Raw genomic sequence first — 20,445 nt, 5'->3', positions numbered from 1 at the left:
TTTTCCAACAAATAGTACATTATGTTTATCCATATCAAAGCAGCTTCATAATATTTGCAGGCTCCAGTAGATGAAGGCATTCTTTGTTTGAAAACTCCAAATGGAAGGCTTCATTATTATAAAAGGATTATTTTCTGCCCTTGACCCTGAATTAAATTTACATTTGAGAAATTAAGACAAAAGGTTCTTCTGTTGATTGGACCTCCTTTTGTTTAACTGGAAAATCAGTAATTATATCCAGTCATTATTGTAAACTGTGAAACAAAGCACAAGGAATTAGAACAAAATAAAATAACAATGGCATTTATTCAGGCTTTTTCCCTCCATCATTTGAAAAATGTGTTTAATATGAATTAAGTTTGAATTTGAATATAACACTTGAATTTTCACAGCACAATTTGCACGCGTGCTTGAGTATGTAAACGAACAAACAGGCAGATCCTAAAAAGAGTATATATGGAACGATCAGAGCCACGTACACTTTGCTCCGTTTCTCAAGCTTATCAATCAAGCAAATCATTAGTGATCCTAAGGGGAAGATTGAGGGAAAAAGTGGACAGAAGGCAGGGCTGTTATTCTAATGGAAACAAAATGAGCCAACGAATAGGGACCCCTCTCCTCACTGATATGATTGTTATCCCAGTTTTCAAAGGAAGAAACTGTGGCCCAGGAAGGCTTAGTGATCCCGCCAGCAAATCACTGCTAGAAAATGCGGCAGTCGTGCTTCCTGACTTGAGGCCTTGAGCATGCAACTGTGAGGCTTCTTACACTGTGGACCCTAGGATCACAATGGTGGCTTCCTTCATTTTTTATTCCCCCCATGGTGCAGCCTCAGCCTCACAAGGAGCTTGGGCTATAAGCACTCGTGACCATGACTGGCTCCTAGAATCTATTTAATTGTGCTTTGCCCAGGGTGAGAACTAGATGATCTTACATTTTCTATATGGATGCGAGTCATAGGGCAGGGTGCTTTCACTTGTTCCGCCCAGAATTAAATTACTGGATCATTCCATTTGATTTCCATTTTGTAATTAAATCACAGAATTATTACTAGCACAATCCCCATTGTTAATGACTTGTCTTGATGTCATTGTCTTTTATGTCTACACTTCCAAGAGAGATAGTAACTAGTCTGTCTTGTGTTTTCAGTACAGAACGTTGTGTGCCCTGTGTCTGTGACAGAGAGGGGATTCCCCAGCCTGTTCTTTTGCCAGTACAGTGCCGATCTGTGGAACATCGGAATCAGCGTCTTCATACAAGATGGCCCCTTCCTTGTCGTGCGTCTCATGCTGATGACCTATTTCAAAGTGATCAATCAGATGCTGGTGTTCTTTGCCGCGAAGAACTTCCTCGTGGTGGTGTTGCAACTCTACCGCTTGGTGGTGCTGGCACTGGCAGTCCGTGCTTCGTTGAGAAGTCAGTCAGAAGGCCCTAAAGGAGAACATGGTTGCCGGGATCAGACGTCTGAGAGTGGGCCCTCTCGGCGGGACTGGCAGAACGAGTCTAAGGAGGGCCTGGCTATCCCTTTGCGAGGCTCCCCAGTCACCTCCGACGACTCCCACCACACCCCTTAGTTGTTGATTGACAGTGGGCTGCGGCTAGAACCTGACATCCCTGGTTCTTCTTACAGGGAGGATCCTTTTTCTCCCCCGACCTTGGCATATAATAATTTTCAAAAGAACAACATAAAAAGGTGATCTTAAACCAAAGCTGAGGAGTTTTCTTTTTTTCAACTGAATAGAAGGAACTTTGATTAGTGACTATTGCTACAACTTCTGTGTGATGGTGTCAGATGTTACAGTTGTTCAACGACTAAGTGATTTGTTTGTCTTGAACTGTTTGAAAAGCTATGGAAGGGGTTACAGTGACATGCCCTCGAAAGATTTGGTGCAGACCAACTGTCGCGGCTGTTACCTGAAAATAGAGAAGCTTTGAACTTTGGCTCCATTGTCAGACTATTTCGTCTGATCTTTTCTGCAATGTCCCTCTGACATCAAAAAATGTACATTCAGTGAATGCAGAACAAATGAAGGGAAAAGTGCCTTTAAAATTACCTCACTGTGGGCTGGAAGCAGCGAAAATCTCTGCCCAGTTTCCGTATCATAGAAAGCCCTATTCATCGCTGCACAGGCCTTCCCAGGAAAATCATTTTTCTGGGTTGAGGGTGTATTCTGCCATGGCGCATATGCTCTTACAGAAATTTTATTGCTTTTGGCTTGGGTGCTACAAAATTCACAACAAGCCATTTTGGTTACATATCTACTGGTTGCAAGGCAGGAAATATTGGTGAAATGCTAGCAAAGTCACAATTTCTACTCTTAACATGATTTGCAGTGTTCGTCAGTATTTTTCTGAACCCTACTTTACCATTTTCTGTATTGCCAAGTTGAATCATGTGGGCTGATGCAGGGAAGCTCTGAAGCAGTGAATAAAGGTGTTTCGGGCCCTGTAAGTGTTTCCATGGTTTCTGGTGTCTGCCAGCAGTAGCGAACAAAGCTGCAGCTTCTCTGAACCGCCACTACTGGAGGCGGCCTTTGGTCTCAGGCAACATGGTGATGGAGGGTTGCATCAGCTCCACCCACAGCCAACAGCCCTTGTTGAGTGATGGGAGTCGGAATGTGCTACCCTGTTGTGGGAATCAGGCAATTCGCTTTATTTTCTTGCATTAAGACTTCATTTTCCCAGTATTGAAATAGCCATACTTTTCCTTTACATACCTCTATACTTTCCAGATGGAGGTGATTCAGAACCTTTTAAAGTGATTTTTGCCTTTAAAGATACAGTGTGAAAATTTGCTGGGGTGTATAGCAGTAATTATATGAAGCAAGCAGTTCCAAAACTGTTCTTTTAGGTTCAAAACCTAATTCCCCCGGATTAGTATACTCGAGAATTCAAAGGGACATTTAAGGTGGGGTATGCCCTTAATTTGGTACGACTTATTGACAACCAATTGGGACAATTTTATTTGTAACTCTCTGGGTGACATGATACCTATTCGAAACATTTTATACAAACTTTTATAGACAAATTCTGTTTTTATACAGAGTCATGCATATTTTCTCATAAATGGCTTCTTCAGCTCCATTGTTATATGTTTGTATTTCTTTCTTCCTTGCGCTTCTAATTTTAACAATATAATGACTATAAAATGACACATGGAACTAATGGAATACATTTATGATTTTCCATAATAATTTTATGAAAGTTAAGATCAAGAAATTATATTTATATGAAGTAAATCACTTGACAACTTTTAAGGGCATGTTATTTAAAGTGCTCAGCAGTTGAAAGCAAAATAATAACTGCTATTTATAAAAATGCCTCAGCAGAATCTGTTTTTATGTTGACTGCTTTATGTTGAATATTTTCTTCCACAACATGTATGTGCTGCTTATTATTGCAGATTTGCTCATGGCATACTTTTCATGTTTTAATTTTTTTCTTCCAGCAAAACAAACACTGAGGACCTAAAAATAGATAAAGTATAAAGTAGTACGGCTGTTGCAAGGATATTTTTAAATGCTTTCAAATCTGAGACTTGGCTTGGCTTCGTGAATGAGTTTCTAGTGTTTAAATTAAAGTATTTTGTAATTAGCACTCCTCGTGGGCTTGAGAAATAAAAAGTCTGTCCAAAGTCTAGCTTTATTTAGAGGGTCAGGAAGTCAAAGAGCACCCAGGACCATCTTGGCAATTAATAGTGGCAAAAATAGACCCAGCTTCTGCAAGGTTTTCCAGGAAAATCTGCTTGGGGCAGCATTTGTTAACCTAGCTGCCAGTACTCCCACTCTCTTAGACTGGCTGCTTTTATAATAATAATAAAAAAAAATCTGCATTTGCTTAGTTTATTTGAAAAAAAGCTCTAAACCTAGGTTATATATTAGCCATTCCTAAGACTCCTGATTAAATATTACAAATTTGTTCAATTCATTGTTGTTTTTAGTGTAGACTGCTAAATACTGTAATGTTTCAAAACATCCAAGTGTTTGTTATAAAGTGGCTAGAACATCAATTACCTCCCATGTGTGGACATCCTGGGACTTGTTTACATTTTATTTGTAATAAGATAACTGACTCACAACACCTGTATAATGTGATGCAAGCCATCCTCTCTATCATAACCCCTCCCTGCAACACACAGCAGGTCAATCGCCAACCCCTGAAGAAAATGGCTTATTTGAGGTTGTTGGTGCTGTTGGTATTATTGCCATAATTGTTATTTAATTGCTTGATTAAAGCTCAATCAATGTCCTCCCTAAAAACATGTCATTCCACTTGTGAAAGAAAACACAATGTGCATGTTTCAGTGATACTGTGCGGAAACACACCTCGTGATCATCTTGTGGGTTTCCTTTGCCCTTACTGGATGACTCTCAGAGGACATGACTTGACACAGTAACATTAGTAAACTGTCTTTATCTTTGATTATTCTTTTAATTTTTATTTGAGCTGTTTCAATAGCATAATGAAATAAAATTTTGAATTGGCCAATAACATGTTTTGTAATCTTCCAGTGAAGAGTCTGATACAAATTTACTCTTGGCTCTGTTGTAGTTCCACTAACAAATAGCACTTCAGACCTTATAGAACCATATAGATATGGCCAAGGAATATCAGGATTCACTATTATAATGCTAATTGTTAGCTCATTATTTAATTGAACATTTTCAAAGCTCTGGAAAGGCATGCATTTGTAGGTGCACATGCTTTAAGATCTCTATCCATCTTTCAGAGTCGAATGTAAGAATGTTTGACATTTAATTCTTGATAATTCTTAACCAACTTTTCCTGTTAAAAGAGAGAAAGAATTGCAAATGCCAGGCGTCTGTCCACTTTAGCCCTCCTCCAATGCTAAGAAAGGGATGGTGACGTATACTACAGAGACGCAAATGAAAAACCAAACAGTCTTGAATTACAAGAAAAAAAGGGGATTTTTTTTTTTTTTTTTCTAATTTCAGACTTGGCTTTTTACTTAGTGGACATTCTGATTTTTTCTCAGAAACATCTGATTTGGGGTTAAACTAGGCAGCTGGAGGATGTTTACAGCTTTGAGGCTTCAAATAAGTTTCCATATGCAGGGAGTAACTTTAAACAATGTTTGAATAATTAACTGCTACAGTCTTATATTTTATGTGTATCTATTTCATCCTCTGACTCTTTCTTACTAGAATACCATCTAAGAATATTTTCTCCACAGTATTTATATTTATACTATTTTGCTATGAGTGGCCTTTGTATTTTTTTATATGCATTAAATAGTGTGTGCACAACTTAATGTGGATTTTTTCTGGCTTTTCATGTCTTTGTTCTCTACTGCAATTCATTTCCTTTATGGTTCTTAAGCTCTGGTTTAAAAAATAAAACCGATCTATTTAGAATATGATTAAAGTGGCATTTCAAACCAGTGAGGAAAGGCTGACCAATTTTACAAATGATGTTGGGAAATTTTGCAATCCATCTGGAAAAAATAAAGTTAGATTTTTATCTCCTGCAATATATAGAAATAAATTCCAGATGGATTAAAGATGTGAATGTAAAATGAAAACTATAAATATTAGAAGAAAATATGCAGTCTGTCTTTAGCCTGTGGGGGATGGGAAAGATCTTCTGAAACAAGACATAAAACCCAGAAGCTACAGAAGAATTGACAGATTTTTCCTACATGAAAGCTTAAAGTTTCTCAATGGCAAAAGCTATCATAAATACATAACTTTTATTTTCTTTTCTGTAGTAAGGAGTCAGAGAAATCAGACAAGAGAAATGAGAGGTATAGAAATTGGAAAGAAGGAGCCAAATTTATCATTTATTCATAGAAGACTGAGTCTTGAACCTCCAAGGAAAACATATTAAACCTAAGAAACTTTTAAAAATAATCTGAAATCACACACAAAAATCAATAGTTTTCTACACACAAAAATCACATAGAATATATACTTGAAGAAGAGATTTCCTTTACAATATAAACTAAATCTATAAAATACATAGGAATAAAGTTGGGAAATGTATAAGATCCATATGAACAGAACTTAAAAATGATTGTGAGGGCCATACATGAATAATTTAACAAAAAGAAAGACATTACTTTATGGGGATTGGTAAGAAGCTTTGACTTTTTTTAAAAGATTCAATTTTCCCTAAACTGATCTATAAATAGATTAAGTAGCACAATCTTCATCATGCTATCAACAAGATACTAATTTTTTTGTGACTGTACAAGTTGATTCTAAAGATTTCATGATAAAATAAGCATGAAAGAATAGTTAGAAAATACCAAAAGAAAGTTGAAAAATGAAAGAGATATTTCAATATATTTAAATATATTATACAACTATAATAACCAAGAGAATCTGGTTCTGAAATACGAATAAGCAGGCCAAAAAGCTGAACAGAATAATTTTAATAAATAGACCGAGTTACACAAGGGATTCTGATATGTGATAAATCATGGGGTGGGGCAAAATATTATAAATGGTTTAGGTTTTGGAAAATATTAAATTGGATCCTTACCTAAATCCTTATGTCCAAAACATTTCCAGTAGAGCAAATAATTAAACATTTAAAATAAAATAAACACAGAAAACTTTGTTTTTATAATTGCAATGGTGAGAATGCTTTTTGAGCAAGATATGAGATACCATAGAAGATTCATAAATTTCAGTTCATAAAATTAAAAATTTTAGGATTATAAAAATACCATAAGCAAATTCAAAAGTTGAACAATGAACTGAGCTAATTTGTTTGCAACAAATATAACAAAACATTAGTTTTCTTAATGAACAAACAGTTCTTACAAATAAGAAAAAAAATCACTGAAAAAATGAGCAAAAGACCCAAGTATATGATTCACTGCAAAGGAATAGTTGAAGAAATGCAAATCAAACCACAATGAAATACCATTTTTCAAATGCAGACTCAACTACAGGGTAACCATTTTTCACTTACTTGGTTGGCAAAGACCCAGAAGTTCTTTAGAATGCTGTATTAGAGGGGAACAAGGGAAGTAGGCATTCTTATTCATAGTTAGTGAGGGTGTTAAATCGGCACTACTCCTTTGTAAGACAATTTGGCAACATCAGTTAGAACAAAACACATTTATCATCTGACCTAGCAGCTCCACTTCTAAGAATGTATCCTGCAGATATGTGCATGCAAAAATGTGCATATAAGACTGTCCAGTATTTTCCATAGTTGCAGCATAATGTCCATCAATAGAGTCATGGTTAAATAATGTAACCTTTATACTACGTAATACCATGTCATTTTTTAAAAGAATGCAGTAGAGCCATACTGTTGATAGGAAACAATAGCTTAAATATTCTGTTAAGTAAAAATAAGGATACAAAACAAGTTAGTATGTTACTCTTTTTGTAAATGTTATCCATATCTTCACAAGTGGCTAATAAACATGAAATGGTGCTCAAGTTTCTAATGATCACGGATATTCCCTCCTTTGTAAAACTACTTTTATCTATTTGATAGCTTGAATTTTAAAAATTATGCATCATTTTTGTAATGTTAAAAGTAATTATAAAAAGGAAACCTCACCAATTTGTGAGTTTTACTTCAGCCTACTGCCATGTACAGATGCTTTGATATCACTTTGCAAATAAAATAAAAGCACATCATTTATTTCCACCCAAGAAAATAAAGACCTCATTGTAACTAAGGATGATCTTGAGAAGCTTTAGATAAATCAAGGCCTTAAACAATGTCAAATTCTGCTTGCCTTATGAAGTGTCTAATACTAGGGAAATGAAATAATGAACAGATACAGAAGAGCACAGAAAAATCAAACTGACCAAAAAGATTCACTGGGTCTTTCTTGATGAGTACCATGGAGACTACTTGGAAGCTGCCAGTCTAACACTTCCACACTCCTGACATTTATGGAGTCACCAAAACAAACCATCAAGAAATTTCACTTTGAATGACACAGTCATGCTGATTTCCCTAGAAGAGATTGAGAACTGAAGGAACCCTGACAGAGAAAACTTCAGAAAGAATCTATGCATCTGTTTCCATGTCTGTATTCACAGCCCATCTAATTTGTGTATGTAAGCTTTTATGATTTTGCCAAGTATTTACTAAATTTATAACTGATTGTGGTAAGTGATCAAATGGATCATATGCAAATCTGATCAACTTATTGAGGAAAACAAACATTTCTAAACCAGCCATATGTCAAATATCATGTAGTCTTTGTATCCAAACTAAGAATTTTGGGCAAGGAAAATTGGATCTACAAGACAAAATATGTTTTCTCTATGGATGCTGGTGTTCAGCTTCTGCCAAATGCATAGCTGAAGAATTCAGATGGTTGTGGCTCTGGGATCTTGGGGGTTGCTTCTACCTTCTGGCAAAGAATATTTCTCTCTACTATGCAAGAGTCCCCATATGACCTACGTGGCAGCGAACAGCTGGGTCAAATGCTATAATTATTTCATTGGATCTTTTGGTTTGAACTAATTCTTATAACTAGTGATTTTTATTGGTATCTCTAACCCCAAACTCTTTTACTTCCTGGACTGTATGCCTGGATTTGAATCTCCTCTGGATATTCTGCAAGTATTACAGATTCAATTATATATATATATATATATATATATATATATATACACACACACACACACATATATGTAATTATATGTATAATTAGATTGCAGTAGATTGGGGGTTGAGTGTGGTAAGACACATATAATTATATTTATATATAATTATATATTTTTTATATATTATATACATATATAATGTATAATTATATATGTGTGTGTATATATATAATTATATATGTCTTACCACACTCAACCCCCAATCTACTCCTTTCCTGTGTTCCAAACAATAACTAGTAGCATCTCCAGCCATTTAGGCACCCATGTCAAAACCAGATGTTTCCTAGGTCCTTGTTTCTTTTTTCTTATACCTTCTTCCTAAGTAATCCCTAAATTCTGTCACTTATGCTGCTTATACTTCCTCTCAATCTTTATCCTACATTCTCTATTCCAAATGCTACTATCTTAATTTGGTGTCACGTCATTTCTTCCCTCAGTGATTGCAGTTATTTTCCAACTGGTCTTCCAGCCTCCTGGTTTAATCCTCCATAGTGCATTCCAAACTGCATTCAGTGCTGGCTGTTCTAAAATGCACATTTGATCACATCTCTTCCATTCAAAACACTTTCATGATGCCTCACTGCCCACAAGATTAAACCTAAAGTCCCTCAAAAATCATTCAAGAACTTTCACAATTTGCCCCTAACCTAATTCTTCAACTTTGTTTCCCATGACTGCAGTCTGCCCCCCAACACACATAACTGCCACCATAAGACCATAGTAAACTACTTGTGTTCCCCTAAACATGCCATTATCCTTTACATTGCTGTGTTTACAAGCATAATTCTTTTTTCAGTGATGCCACCTCTCCATTATTGATGGCCTAATTTCTCCATCCAGAGTTGATAGCTAGGGAAGAAAGAACAATCCCAGAAAGAAAAATTGTTCTGCATCCTCTGGGAACTCCAGGTGAGTGAGTGTAGACATCCCTTGTCCTGAGAGCAGAGACATCCTTCAGTCCTGGGTCTCTAATTTGTAGGCTTCCTTTGCAGCAGCAATCCTAAGAATGCCAGGTAAGGCAATGTGGATATAGAGCTATGGGATTCATCACTTACCACGAACCTTGACTAGAGTCAGCAAGAGAAGCAACTGGCCAACTGTCTCCAAAAGTTTTATCCTATTATTGAATCTGGCTGAACTATGCAATTTAATCTGCGTTTACTAATCCAACAGCTTGTAAGTATATTATAAATATATTGTCTTATTCCTTCCCCTTCCAGAGATTCTCCTTTCTAGCAATATCTCCCACTCACTACTTACCATCTTTTTGGCAAAATCCCTCATAAAAGTTTCAGAAGGTTTATGAAAAGTATTACACACTTCTGCTTCCAGAACTGAATGTCTCCCCTCTATTACTGTGCATTTATAGCACTCATACTTGTCTCGTCTCTATCCCTGTGCTTACCATAATGTATTGGAAATATTCATTGCTATATCCGTCTCTCCCATCAGACTGTGAGCTGTCTGAGGGCGCAGGTCATATTTTATACTCTGCTATAATAACCACAGAACTCCAGATGCATTGAAATTTTGTCTATTCCCAGAATTCACCAACCTTCTTTCTGTCTGTGGGACTTTATATTTGCAGGTGCTGCTTCCTGTGATGCCTGTATCCTACCCCAGCCCCACCCTAGAGAAGCTGCTTCTCATTTTGATTCCAGATGGAATGCAAAGTCTTCCTAGGGGCTGACACACATAGTGGTCACCTCTACTCCTATGGTTATACGAGAACCGTCATCTCCTGGTTCCTCATTATTGGCTCCTTCTAGAGCATGGGTCTGTTTACTCCTTTACTCTCTAAATTTACAAGCCCTATCTTGTTCATTTGGGCTCATCTGTCTCTCTGTGACTCCACTATCATCAATGCCGTATTAAATCTGCATTTCCAGCCTTGTTTTAAGCTTCTCTTCAACATTTCCATGCAGAAGCACTTCTGGCACTTCCAACTTAACATGCTCACATTTGGATTCAAAACTTCTCCTCCCCCACATCTGTTTCTCTTCTTCATCGCTCAATTTCTCTTAATGGAACCATCACCCATCCAGTCATTTGGGCTCAGACTAAGGAGTTATCTTTGACTGACCCTCAAAGTCATTTGCTGCATCCTATACTCTGTTTCATGTAATGAATACAGTTTTATTGCTTTCTCTGATTATATAAATCATATGTGATCAATGTAGTAATTTCAAACATACAAAAGGATAAAATACATACAAAGGGTAAAACATAGAGAGGGTAAAACATACAGAGGGTAAAAATCACATGAACTCCCACCTTATTACTATTCATTATTAACACTTTAAAGGTTATTCTTTTGTGAACCCTTTAACATAGATAGATGATAGATAGATAGATAGATAGATAGATAGATAGATAGATAGATAGATATAAATGGAATAATACATTGGCTCATTCTTTAAAAATAAAAAAAAATTGAAAGAGTTCCCAAAACTTTGGCTTAATTTAAATATGTATTTTGAACAACTTCAGCTCTCAATCTTGTCAGTATCACCTCTATGATGGCATATATTACCTCACTTGGAGAAATGAGAGATTTTTCAGGCCTTTTGTGAATTTGAAGCCTAGACCAAATGGTGCCCCTGTGGTAAACTCTGGAATTGAAACCTCATTTTATTATTTTTTCTGTAATCCATGGAGATTCTCAGGGTACATGAGGAATAATATTTTTGCTCTATGAATGATCAATGACGTCAACAAATATCTTTTAATATCTATCATATGCAAACTACTGCTAGCTATGTGAGGGACACACAAATGAATAAGACATTTTACTTGCTTTAGAGAAAATTTTTATAAAGTGGCCTTTAAAAAATGTTGCTATAGCCTCCATAAACTTCACTCCCTGCCACCTATCTTCATGCCTGTGAAGGGCTCATTTTGGTTCTCTATGAGTTTTGTGTGGAAGCTGAAGTCCCTAGCCTTGCTCCAACATGCACTTTGAAATATAAGAGGAAATGCAAAAATGAAAGCAGATCTTAGAGGGCTGATTTAAAAGAAATGAGAATTGTTTGTTTTCTGAAAACACACCTTTGCAGCTTGATGGCCCTTGATCACTGTGGGATGGTCACCATAGGATCCGCCAAACATGGCAAGAGCTCATCTTAGACTTAACAGCAGTTTTGGCTATGATCTGCTGTCTTCTTTTCAAAAGATGCAGCTCTTCTGGAGAGGCTTCTGTCTGAACTCAGCCACATTTCTATGCTCAAAGTGGTAAAGCACCATTCATGTGAAAGCACCACGGAAGACTTAAAAGCACTTTACAGGCCTTCAGAATAATTTAAAGTATATCCCTGGTAGATATCCAGGGCAGAAGATGCTCATTTGTCACATGTCAAGAAGCACTGAGGTTTATTTTTACAGAATCACTGGCTAACAGGAAGAATACTTGGGGCCATTACTCTCTAGCAACTTTAATTACAGCAACACAGTATTTAGAAAGAAGATATACTTGGCCCATATTTGAGGATTATAATCTCTTTTCTTAACTTTTCAAATCCTTTTTGAAAGATTTAAAATTACATTTAGTGATAGTGATAAATGGCATAAAAGCCATAGAGAAAATGCTAGTTTGGGGAACATGTCAGTCATTTTTAAGAACAGATGTCCACCACCACTTCTCTCTTTTGGGAAGCAGCCCATTAAGCTGTGTGCTGCTGAATCAGATATGACAAAAAAGTTCATTCAGTCTGGTTTATTTTGGCTTGGGAGTCAACATCATGAGAGGCAATGGCTGATATTTCTGGATCTGCTGTTGCTTCTACTTTAGAGACTGTTGAATCAGACTTGATTGAACTTGCAGACATCTCTGGTTCTGCTGCACACACATGCTGCTTCATAGCCTGAGTGCTGGTGATCTATACAGCATCTTGAAAATTTGCGTTTTAAAATTGCACACCTACCTGCACAGATGTAAAATCAGCACCGACCAAAATAAGTTCACCCTTGAATGTCTGCATTCTATGTTCTTCCATAGAAGACTAAACATCCAGGCACTGATCCATTTATTATATCATGGCATCTCTGGGGTGACAGACACATTCATCAAAGCTCCTGTCCCTCGAAACGGATAACGCTCAGGAAATACTTGAGCAGCTATCAGATAATTCACCCTCGTCTTACGACTTTTCTAAAACTTAATAAAAGTCCTATTTTCAATTAGAATCTTCCAAAAAAAATAGACCTTGTTTCTCCAACTTCTTGGATAAGCTAAAGCAAACACTGACTATCATAACTTCTATTTTTTCAGCTTCAAGTCCCTCAAAAATGCTGTTTCACTTAGTGTCATGCTGTGGACTTCCTTTCAGAGGTTGCCTGTATAAGGATTTTACTCATAGACTCTGCTCTTTATTTGTACTTTGAGTCACATACTCCTGGAGTCTTTGGGATCTCCTTATCTCCTTGAAAGCAAAGAAATGAAAGCTGAGAAAAGGGTCAGCCTAGTTGTATTCTAGGGATGGCATACTCAAGATCAGAATTACCTGTACATAAAAGCAAAATACAAACAAAATCTACAACAAAACAAAAAATTATGCATCTTTAGTTTTCTGCTAATAGCATATAATATCTATAATATCCTTGAAACAATTTTACTTGCCCACCATTTTAAAGTTTATACATTTTCACATCTTTATCTCAGTCTCGACAGCCAATCTGGAGGCAAGTTTTAAAAAAACAAATGAGGAAATGAGCACTCAGAGAGGTCAACAGACTTATAAAAGGTCAAGTCTTTGGGTCCAAGGGACTCAAGTCCAAAGATTCAGCTCCCAAGGTAGGAATGCATTATGAAATGACTTTATTCTAACATGGGGCAGTAGTGACAACAAATCAACTTAAAAATCTAAGTAGATTTTCTTTTCCCATTGGTCTGAAATTTTCTACACTTAGCTTTGACCAGTAAAATATTCTCGCTGTCCCTGGAAGTGGATACAAACCCACTTCCACAAAATGACAACTCCATTTCTCAGCATAATCAGAATGGGATTGAATTGCCACTCTTTCTTTCAGCCCTGAGCTAGTTTGTTGCCAACAGTGTCCATTTCCAGAAATATTCTAACACTCATCAAAAATGAGAAAAGTCATTTGACTACTTCTTCCCAAACAGAAGTTTACATTGTGCACATTCGTTCAAAGAAAAACAATTGCCTTTGTTTCTGTGGTACTAGAATTATTTATGTCGGAATGTTTTCTTTTGATTGTCTTCTCTTTCATATTTAGTAGAGCTGGAAAAAAGAAAACTAATTTTTCCTCCTTCCTACACTGAAACCCTTACTACTTTTCAAAAACAATTAAAAGAATACAAGAAAGACACCACGGCGGGGAATCTCTAGGTTTCTATGACAGAAGGCTCTTCAAGTTTCCATGATACAGGTTTCCCCCTTCCTTTCTCTCCCTAGCTCTTCCTCTTTGCATGCAAGCACTTTAGGTCATGGGATATTAATCTGCAGCAAGTAAAAGTGAAACTAAAATGGACTCTTCCTTTCTTTTCTTTCTCTGACTTCTTCATCTGAATAAATTAAAACCTATTCTAAACTGGCTTTGTCTATATTTCATGAAAATAAGTTCTTAAGTACTCATTAAATGCCCAGTGCTGGTGATGTCACCTCATCCTGTCTTTTGCTTCCTTAACTTTTTGTTCCTCAACTTCTCCTAGATACCTCTTGTCAGAGTGGTATAATTCTTTCTGTAAAACCTGAAATGGTAACCTTGGAAAGTCTGAATTGCATCCAAAAAGAATTCATGACTGTATGGGGGTGACTTTGACTTTCATGAAAATGAATGCTCCAAAACCATCAACTTTAGAAAATAATTCATTACACATTTTTTATGGTGAAGAGGGGGGATAAAAATGTCTTACATAAAAGCACCTCTTGTATGAGTATCCTGTGTGACCTATCTCTTATGAAAGAAAATGTTAGGACAGTCAGCTATTTGGAAACATTGTACGTGTAAGCTTTTATGCTGACTTTCAGCGAGAACAAGATGAATCATGAATACTTAATTTTTTTTCCCCATGGTTCTGCTTAAATCCTAGTTCAATTGTTTCAGAGTATGCACCTGGGAGACTCTGTATGTAATATGGATTTGGGTGTTAGAACTTCCAAGAATTGTCTAGGTTAGGGGCCAGTGGGAATGTAGCTCCCTGGACTTTTTATCTTAGTCCTCCTTTCTTTCATTATTTGGGCAGATACTTTCATGTCTCTTTCTCTCTCAAGGTAAAAGAACACTTACCACTAGCCCCAGCATTTTGAAGGTTAACAAAATACCTTCGAAGATTTTTTTCTTAATTTTGAACAATTACAGTAAATTACAGAGTATAAGATTCATGTATCTAACATCCAGGTTTAAAAACTCTAATATTTCGTCACATTTGCTTCAGAGGTTTTAAAATATGAATACTTAAAGATAGTGGAGATCAACTGAAAATCCTCTTTGTACTTCTATTCAGTTGTGTTCCTCTTTCTCCCTGCCTGGAGACACACATTTTCACAAATTTGTTATGCATTCTCCAAGTCTACATTTTGATATCTTTATTAATTATATTTAAACAATATGGAATATTTGAGACACTAAATTCTAATGAACCACTAGTTGTCACTAATTCCCTCTTCTCTTCTGTCCTATCAGAACTTTGGTCTGTGGCCTAGTGAGTTCTAGTCATCCCCTCTCCCAGGCTCTTCTGTCATTAGCTAAAAAGCCAAATGGTGGGTAGAGAATGGCATGGCCAAGTTTTGGTCAAGGAGCTATAAGTAATTTAAAAGGTAGGACTTCTAGTAAAACAATAATTTTCTTGGTAAGATGGGGCAGATATAGATTCAGTTTCATCTTGTGTCTCCTCTCCCTCTTTGGATCTGAGCATGGATGCAATATCTGTCACAAGAATTATCGTCTTGTGATCCTGAGGATGAAAGCATAGAAGAAGGTAACATAAGCCATGATCCTTACAAGAGGGACCCTGGTGGCAGGTTTGAGCCTATACAAAAATAAATTTTTGAGTCCTTTAGCAAAAGTGGACTAATTAAACATACTTACACATTATCATCCTTTGTTCATCTTTTGGACCACCAGACTGGGTAAATTTTATTCCCTCCCTCGCTTTGTGGGGACACGATTGATGGCAGCTGGGAGCCAACTTCAGTTGGATCACCTTTAGCTGAAATCTTACAGGAGAAAATTGCAACAGCCTGTTTGGTTGAGCCACTGTTGTTAAATCTCTTTAAATGTAGCCAAATACAATCCTAACTGGTATTGTATTATTTTGCTGTAATGATTTGTACAAAAATGAGGTTGCCTTAACAAGTTGTTCTGCAACTTACTTTTTCCACTCAATATTATGTTTGATCTTTATCTACCTTGATATGTATCTAGTTCATTTAAAATTCACTTATTCTATTCATTTCTTCTTAAGAGATATTTAGATTGCATTTAAGTTTTTACCATTACCAATGCTATTGCTTGTGTAGCCCTGCACACTCACATGCGCAAGGGTTTCTTTAGGGTGTATGCTGGATGTGGACTCGGATGAATCTCTTTAAGATTCTTAATTTGGGTCCAAGCAGTTTTAGAAATAGAATCATTTATGAATTTAGAGGCAGATGGGTAATAGTAATCTCCAGGACTCTATTCTATTCACATTTTCTTATTTTCTTACACTATTTGTTAAGCCTCTGGCAAAACTAGAAAGAAAAATCAGAAAAAACAAAATCCAGAAACAGCAGTACCTGAGTAAGAAACATCTATTTCCACCAGCTTTATGGCAGTTTCTTCTGTTAGTCACCTTCTGGAAGTGAAACTCTGCACTAAGATTTCCCAACCTTCCAGGGCTTCTCAATCTTGACAATATTAATATTTTGGGCCAGATCATTCTTTGTTATGGGGGCTGCTCTGTGCACTCTAAAATGTTTTACAGCCTCTCTGACTTCCACTCACTAAATACTAGTTTTACATCTCTCCTCAGTTGTGACATTTAACAATGACTCCAGGCACTGCCAAATACCTTTGAGGCAGAAGGAGAAGGGGGCACAAAATCACCCATGGATAAGAACCGTTGCTCTACAGTAGCTAATCTTGTGGTATTTGGGGCCAAAATAAACAGAGAATCCCATGAAGGCAATGAGAGATCATGCAATTTTTAAAAATGATCATTTTAAGTCCATTAAAGAATGCTACTATAGTACTTGGTTTGAGGAAATCTATATTTCCAACCTCTAAGGTGAAAGAGTTAATTTAAGATAGTTATAAAACCTTTGTAAAATAAAAATATAAAAATAATAATAATTGCATTTAGTCTACGTGGGAATTTTTCTTAGTATGATACATATGCCTACCTCTTTAATCTTCACAACTTACTTATGACATAGGTATTATTTTATGTCCATTTTATAGATGAAAAAATCGAGCTACAAGAAGATTAAGGCTTGCTCTTCCTAGAAATTCTCTTTAATTTTCATGACAAGTCTTTAAGGTGTATGCTATTACCACCATTTCATAGATGAATAAATTGAAAGAGAGATTAAGAAACCTAACGAATATCCCATAGTGTTAAACTGTGACTCTGTATTCAATGTGCATTAATATGGATACATTCATGAACATGATACAAATTAAAACTGGTACCCACTTACCAATGCTATTGTGCCTTGGAGATATGGATCCCTTAAGAGGAATTTAATTACCTTTTTGTAAGTATAGAAGAACAAGATCTTATAATTTGTCATAGAACATTATGCTCATGTCTAAGTTTACAAATTTCAACTTTCTTACTCTTTCTCCTCCCCAGCTCCCCCAATCTTTCAAGTAAGTATTTAAATAAAGCAGCTAAACAGATGTGTAAAGCTAACAAAATATAATAAAACATGGTGTAGGAACATAAAGTGGACTCAGAAATGATAAGGAAAGACTCTGACTGTAAGGATCTATAAAAATACTGGCAAAACGAATCCAGCAGCACATCAAAAAGCTTATCCACCATGACCAAGTTGGCTTCATCCCTGGGATGCAAGGCTGGTTCAACATACCCAAATCGCATAAAAAAAAAACCAATGACAAAAACCACATGATTATGTCAATAGATGCAGAAAAGACCTTTGATAAAATTCAACACCCCTTCATGCTAAAAACTCTCAAAAAACTAGGTATTGATGGAACACATCTCAAAATAAAAAGAGCTATTTATATACATATAAACCCACAGCCGATATCATACTGAATAGGCAAAAGCTGGAAGCATTCCCTTTGAAAACTGTCACAAGACAGGGATGCCCTCTCTCACCACTCCTATTCAACGTAGTATTTATTGGAAGTTCTGGCCAGGGCAATCAGGCAAGAGAAAGAAATAAAGGGTATTTAAATAGGAAGACAGAAAGTCAAATTGTCTCTGTTTGCAGATGACATGATTGGATATGTAGAAAACTCCATCATCTCAGCAAAAAATCTCCTTAAGGTGATAAGCAACTTCAGCAACATCTCAAGATTAAAAAATCAATGTGTAAAAATCACAAGCATTCCTATACACCAATAATAGACAATCAGAAAGTCAAATCATGAGTGAACTCCCATTCACAACTGCTACAAAGAGAAAAAAGAATACCTAGGAATACAACTTACCAGTGTTGTGAAGGACCTCTTCAAGGAGAACTACAGACCACTGCTCAAGGAAATAAGAGAGGACACAAATGGAAGAACATTCCATACTCATGAACAGGAAGAATCAATATTGTGAAAATAGTCATACTGCCCAAAGTAATTCATAGATTCAATGCTCTCCCCATCAAGCTACCATTGACTTTCTTCACAGAATTAGAAAAAAACTACTTTAAATTTCATATAAAACCAAAAAGGAGCCTGTATAGCTAATATAATCCTAAGCAAAAAGAACAAAGCTGGAGGCATCATGCTACCTGACTTCAAACTATACTACAAGACTACAGTAACCAAAACAGCACGGTACTTGTACCAAAACAGATATATAGACCAATGGAACAAAACAGAGGCCTCAGAAATAACTCTGCACATCTACAGCCATCTGATCTTTGACAAACCTGACAAAAACAAGCAATGGGGAAAGAATTTCCTATTTAATAAATGCTGTTGGGAAAACTGATTAGCCATATGCAGAAAACTGAAACTGGACCCCTTCCTTACACCTTATACAAAAATCAACTCAAGATGAGTTAAAGGCTTAAACATGAGACCTAAAAACATAAAAATACTAGAAGAAAACCTAGGAAATACCATTCAGGACACAGGCATGGGTAAAGACTTCATAACTAAAACACCAAAAGCCATGGCAACAAAAGCCAAAATTGACAAATGGGATCTAAGTGAACTAAAGAGCTTCTGCACAGCAAAAGAAACTTATCATCAGAGTGAACAGGCAACCTACAGAATGGGAGAAAATTTTTGCAATCTATCCATCTGACAAAGGGCTAATATCCAGAATCTATAAGGAACTTATACAAATAAACAAGAAAAAAACAAACAACCCCATCAAAAAGTGGGTGAAGGATATGAACAGACACTTCTCAAAAGAAGACATTTATGAGGCCAACAAACATGAAAAAAAGCTCATCATCACTGATCATTAGAGAAATGCAAATCAAAACCACAGTGAGATACCATCTCACACCAATTAGAATGGTGATCATTAAAATGTCAGGAAACAACAGATGCTGGAGATGATGTGGAGAAATGGGAAAGCTTCTACACTGTTGATGGGAGTGTAAATTAGTTCAACCATTGTGGAAGACAGTGTGGCGATTCTTCAAGGATCTAAAACCAGAAATACTATTTGACCCAGCAATCCCATTACTGCGTATATACACAAAGGATTATAAATCATTCTACTATAAAGACACATGCACATGTAAGTTTATTGCAGCACTATTCAAGGTAGTAAAGACTTGGAATCAACCCAAATGTCCATCAATGAAAGACTGGATAAAGAAAATGTGGCACATATACACCATGGAATACTATGTAGCCATAAAAAGGATGAGTTCATGTCCTTTGCAGGGACATGGATGAAGCTGGAAACCAGCATTCTCAGCAAACTAACACAGGAACAGAAAACCAGGCACCACATGTTCTCACTCCTAAGTGGGAGTTGAACAATGAGAACACACGGACACAGGGAGGGGAACATCACACATCAGGGCCTGTCAGGGGGCGGGGGGCTAGGGGAGGGATAGCATTAGGAGAAATACCTAATGCAGATGACAGGTTGATGGGTGCAGCAAACCACCATGGCACGTGTAAATCTATGTAACAAACCTGCATGTTCTGCATGTGTATCCCAGAACTTTAAGTATAATAATAATAATAATAAAAGGACCTATACACTGCTAGAAGAAGACTTCATATTACAATTGTTTTCTCTCACTGCCAGCATGAAAAGGGAAACCTGGTCAATTACACAATTCCCAGGGTCCATCATATATATATATTATGTATATATATTATATATAATATATTATATATAATCAGTATTGTGAAAATGGCCATACTGCCCAAAGTAATTTATAGATTCAATGCTATCCTCATCAAGCTACCATTGAGTTTCTTCACAAAATTAGAAAAAACTACTATACTATATGCTATATAGAGAGAGTACATATATATACTATACATGTATATAGGTATATATTATGTATGAATATATATGTGTGTATGTATGTTAAAAACCCATTACTTAGAAGAGGTACTAGTGTTCTTGGTACTAAGACAGACAGGATCCCTCTCACTGGGCCTGGCAACATTTATTGAACAGCACTCTTAACACCATTCATACAATAAATCCAGGGATGAGTTTCATGAGATGACG

The 20,445-nt window shown here is 36.4% G+C and overlaps 1 protein-coding gene across 2 annotated transcripts in view; it reads left to right on the top strand.

The window, feature by feature from the left end:
• The window catches only part of TMEM26 (transmembrane protein 26), a 269,449-nt gene extending 264,177 nt beyond the window's left edge, over positions 1-5,272 (top strand). For both annotated transcript variants that reach the window (XM_055274415.1, XM_063637900.1), the window contains one exon: positions 1,150-5,272. In XM_055274415.1, the coding sequence (XP_055130390.1) occupies positions 1,150-1,574 (425 nt within the window). In that variant the 3' untranslated portion in view covers positions 1,575-5,272. The remainder of the gene's footprint in view (positions 1-1,149) is intronic.
• Positions 5,273-20,445: the final 15,173 nt, after the last annotated feature.

Source organism: Symphalangus syndactylus, chromosome 4 (genome assembly GCF_028878055.3).
Source record: "Symphalangus syndactylus isolate Jambi chromosome 4, NHGRI_mSymSyn1-v2.1_pri, whole genome shotgun sequence".
Lineage (NCBI taxonomy): Eukaryota > Metazoa > Chordata > Mammalia > Primates > Hylobatidae > Symphalangus > Symphalangus syndactylus.
Note: the sequence above shows the minus strand (reverse complement) of the source record. Positions and strands in the feature narration are given on the sequence as shown.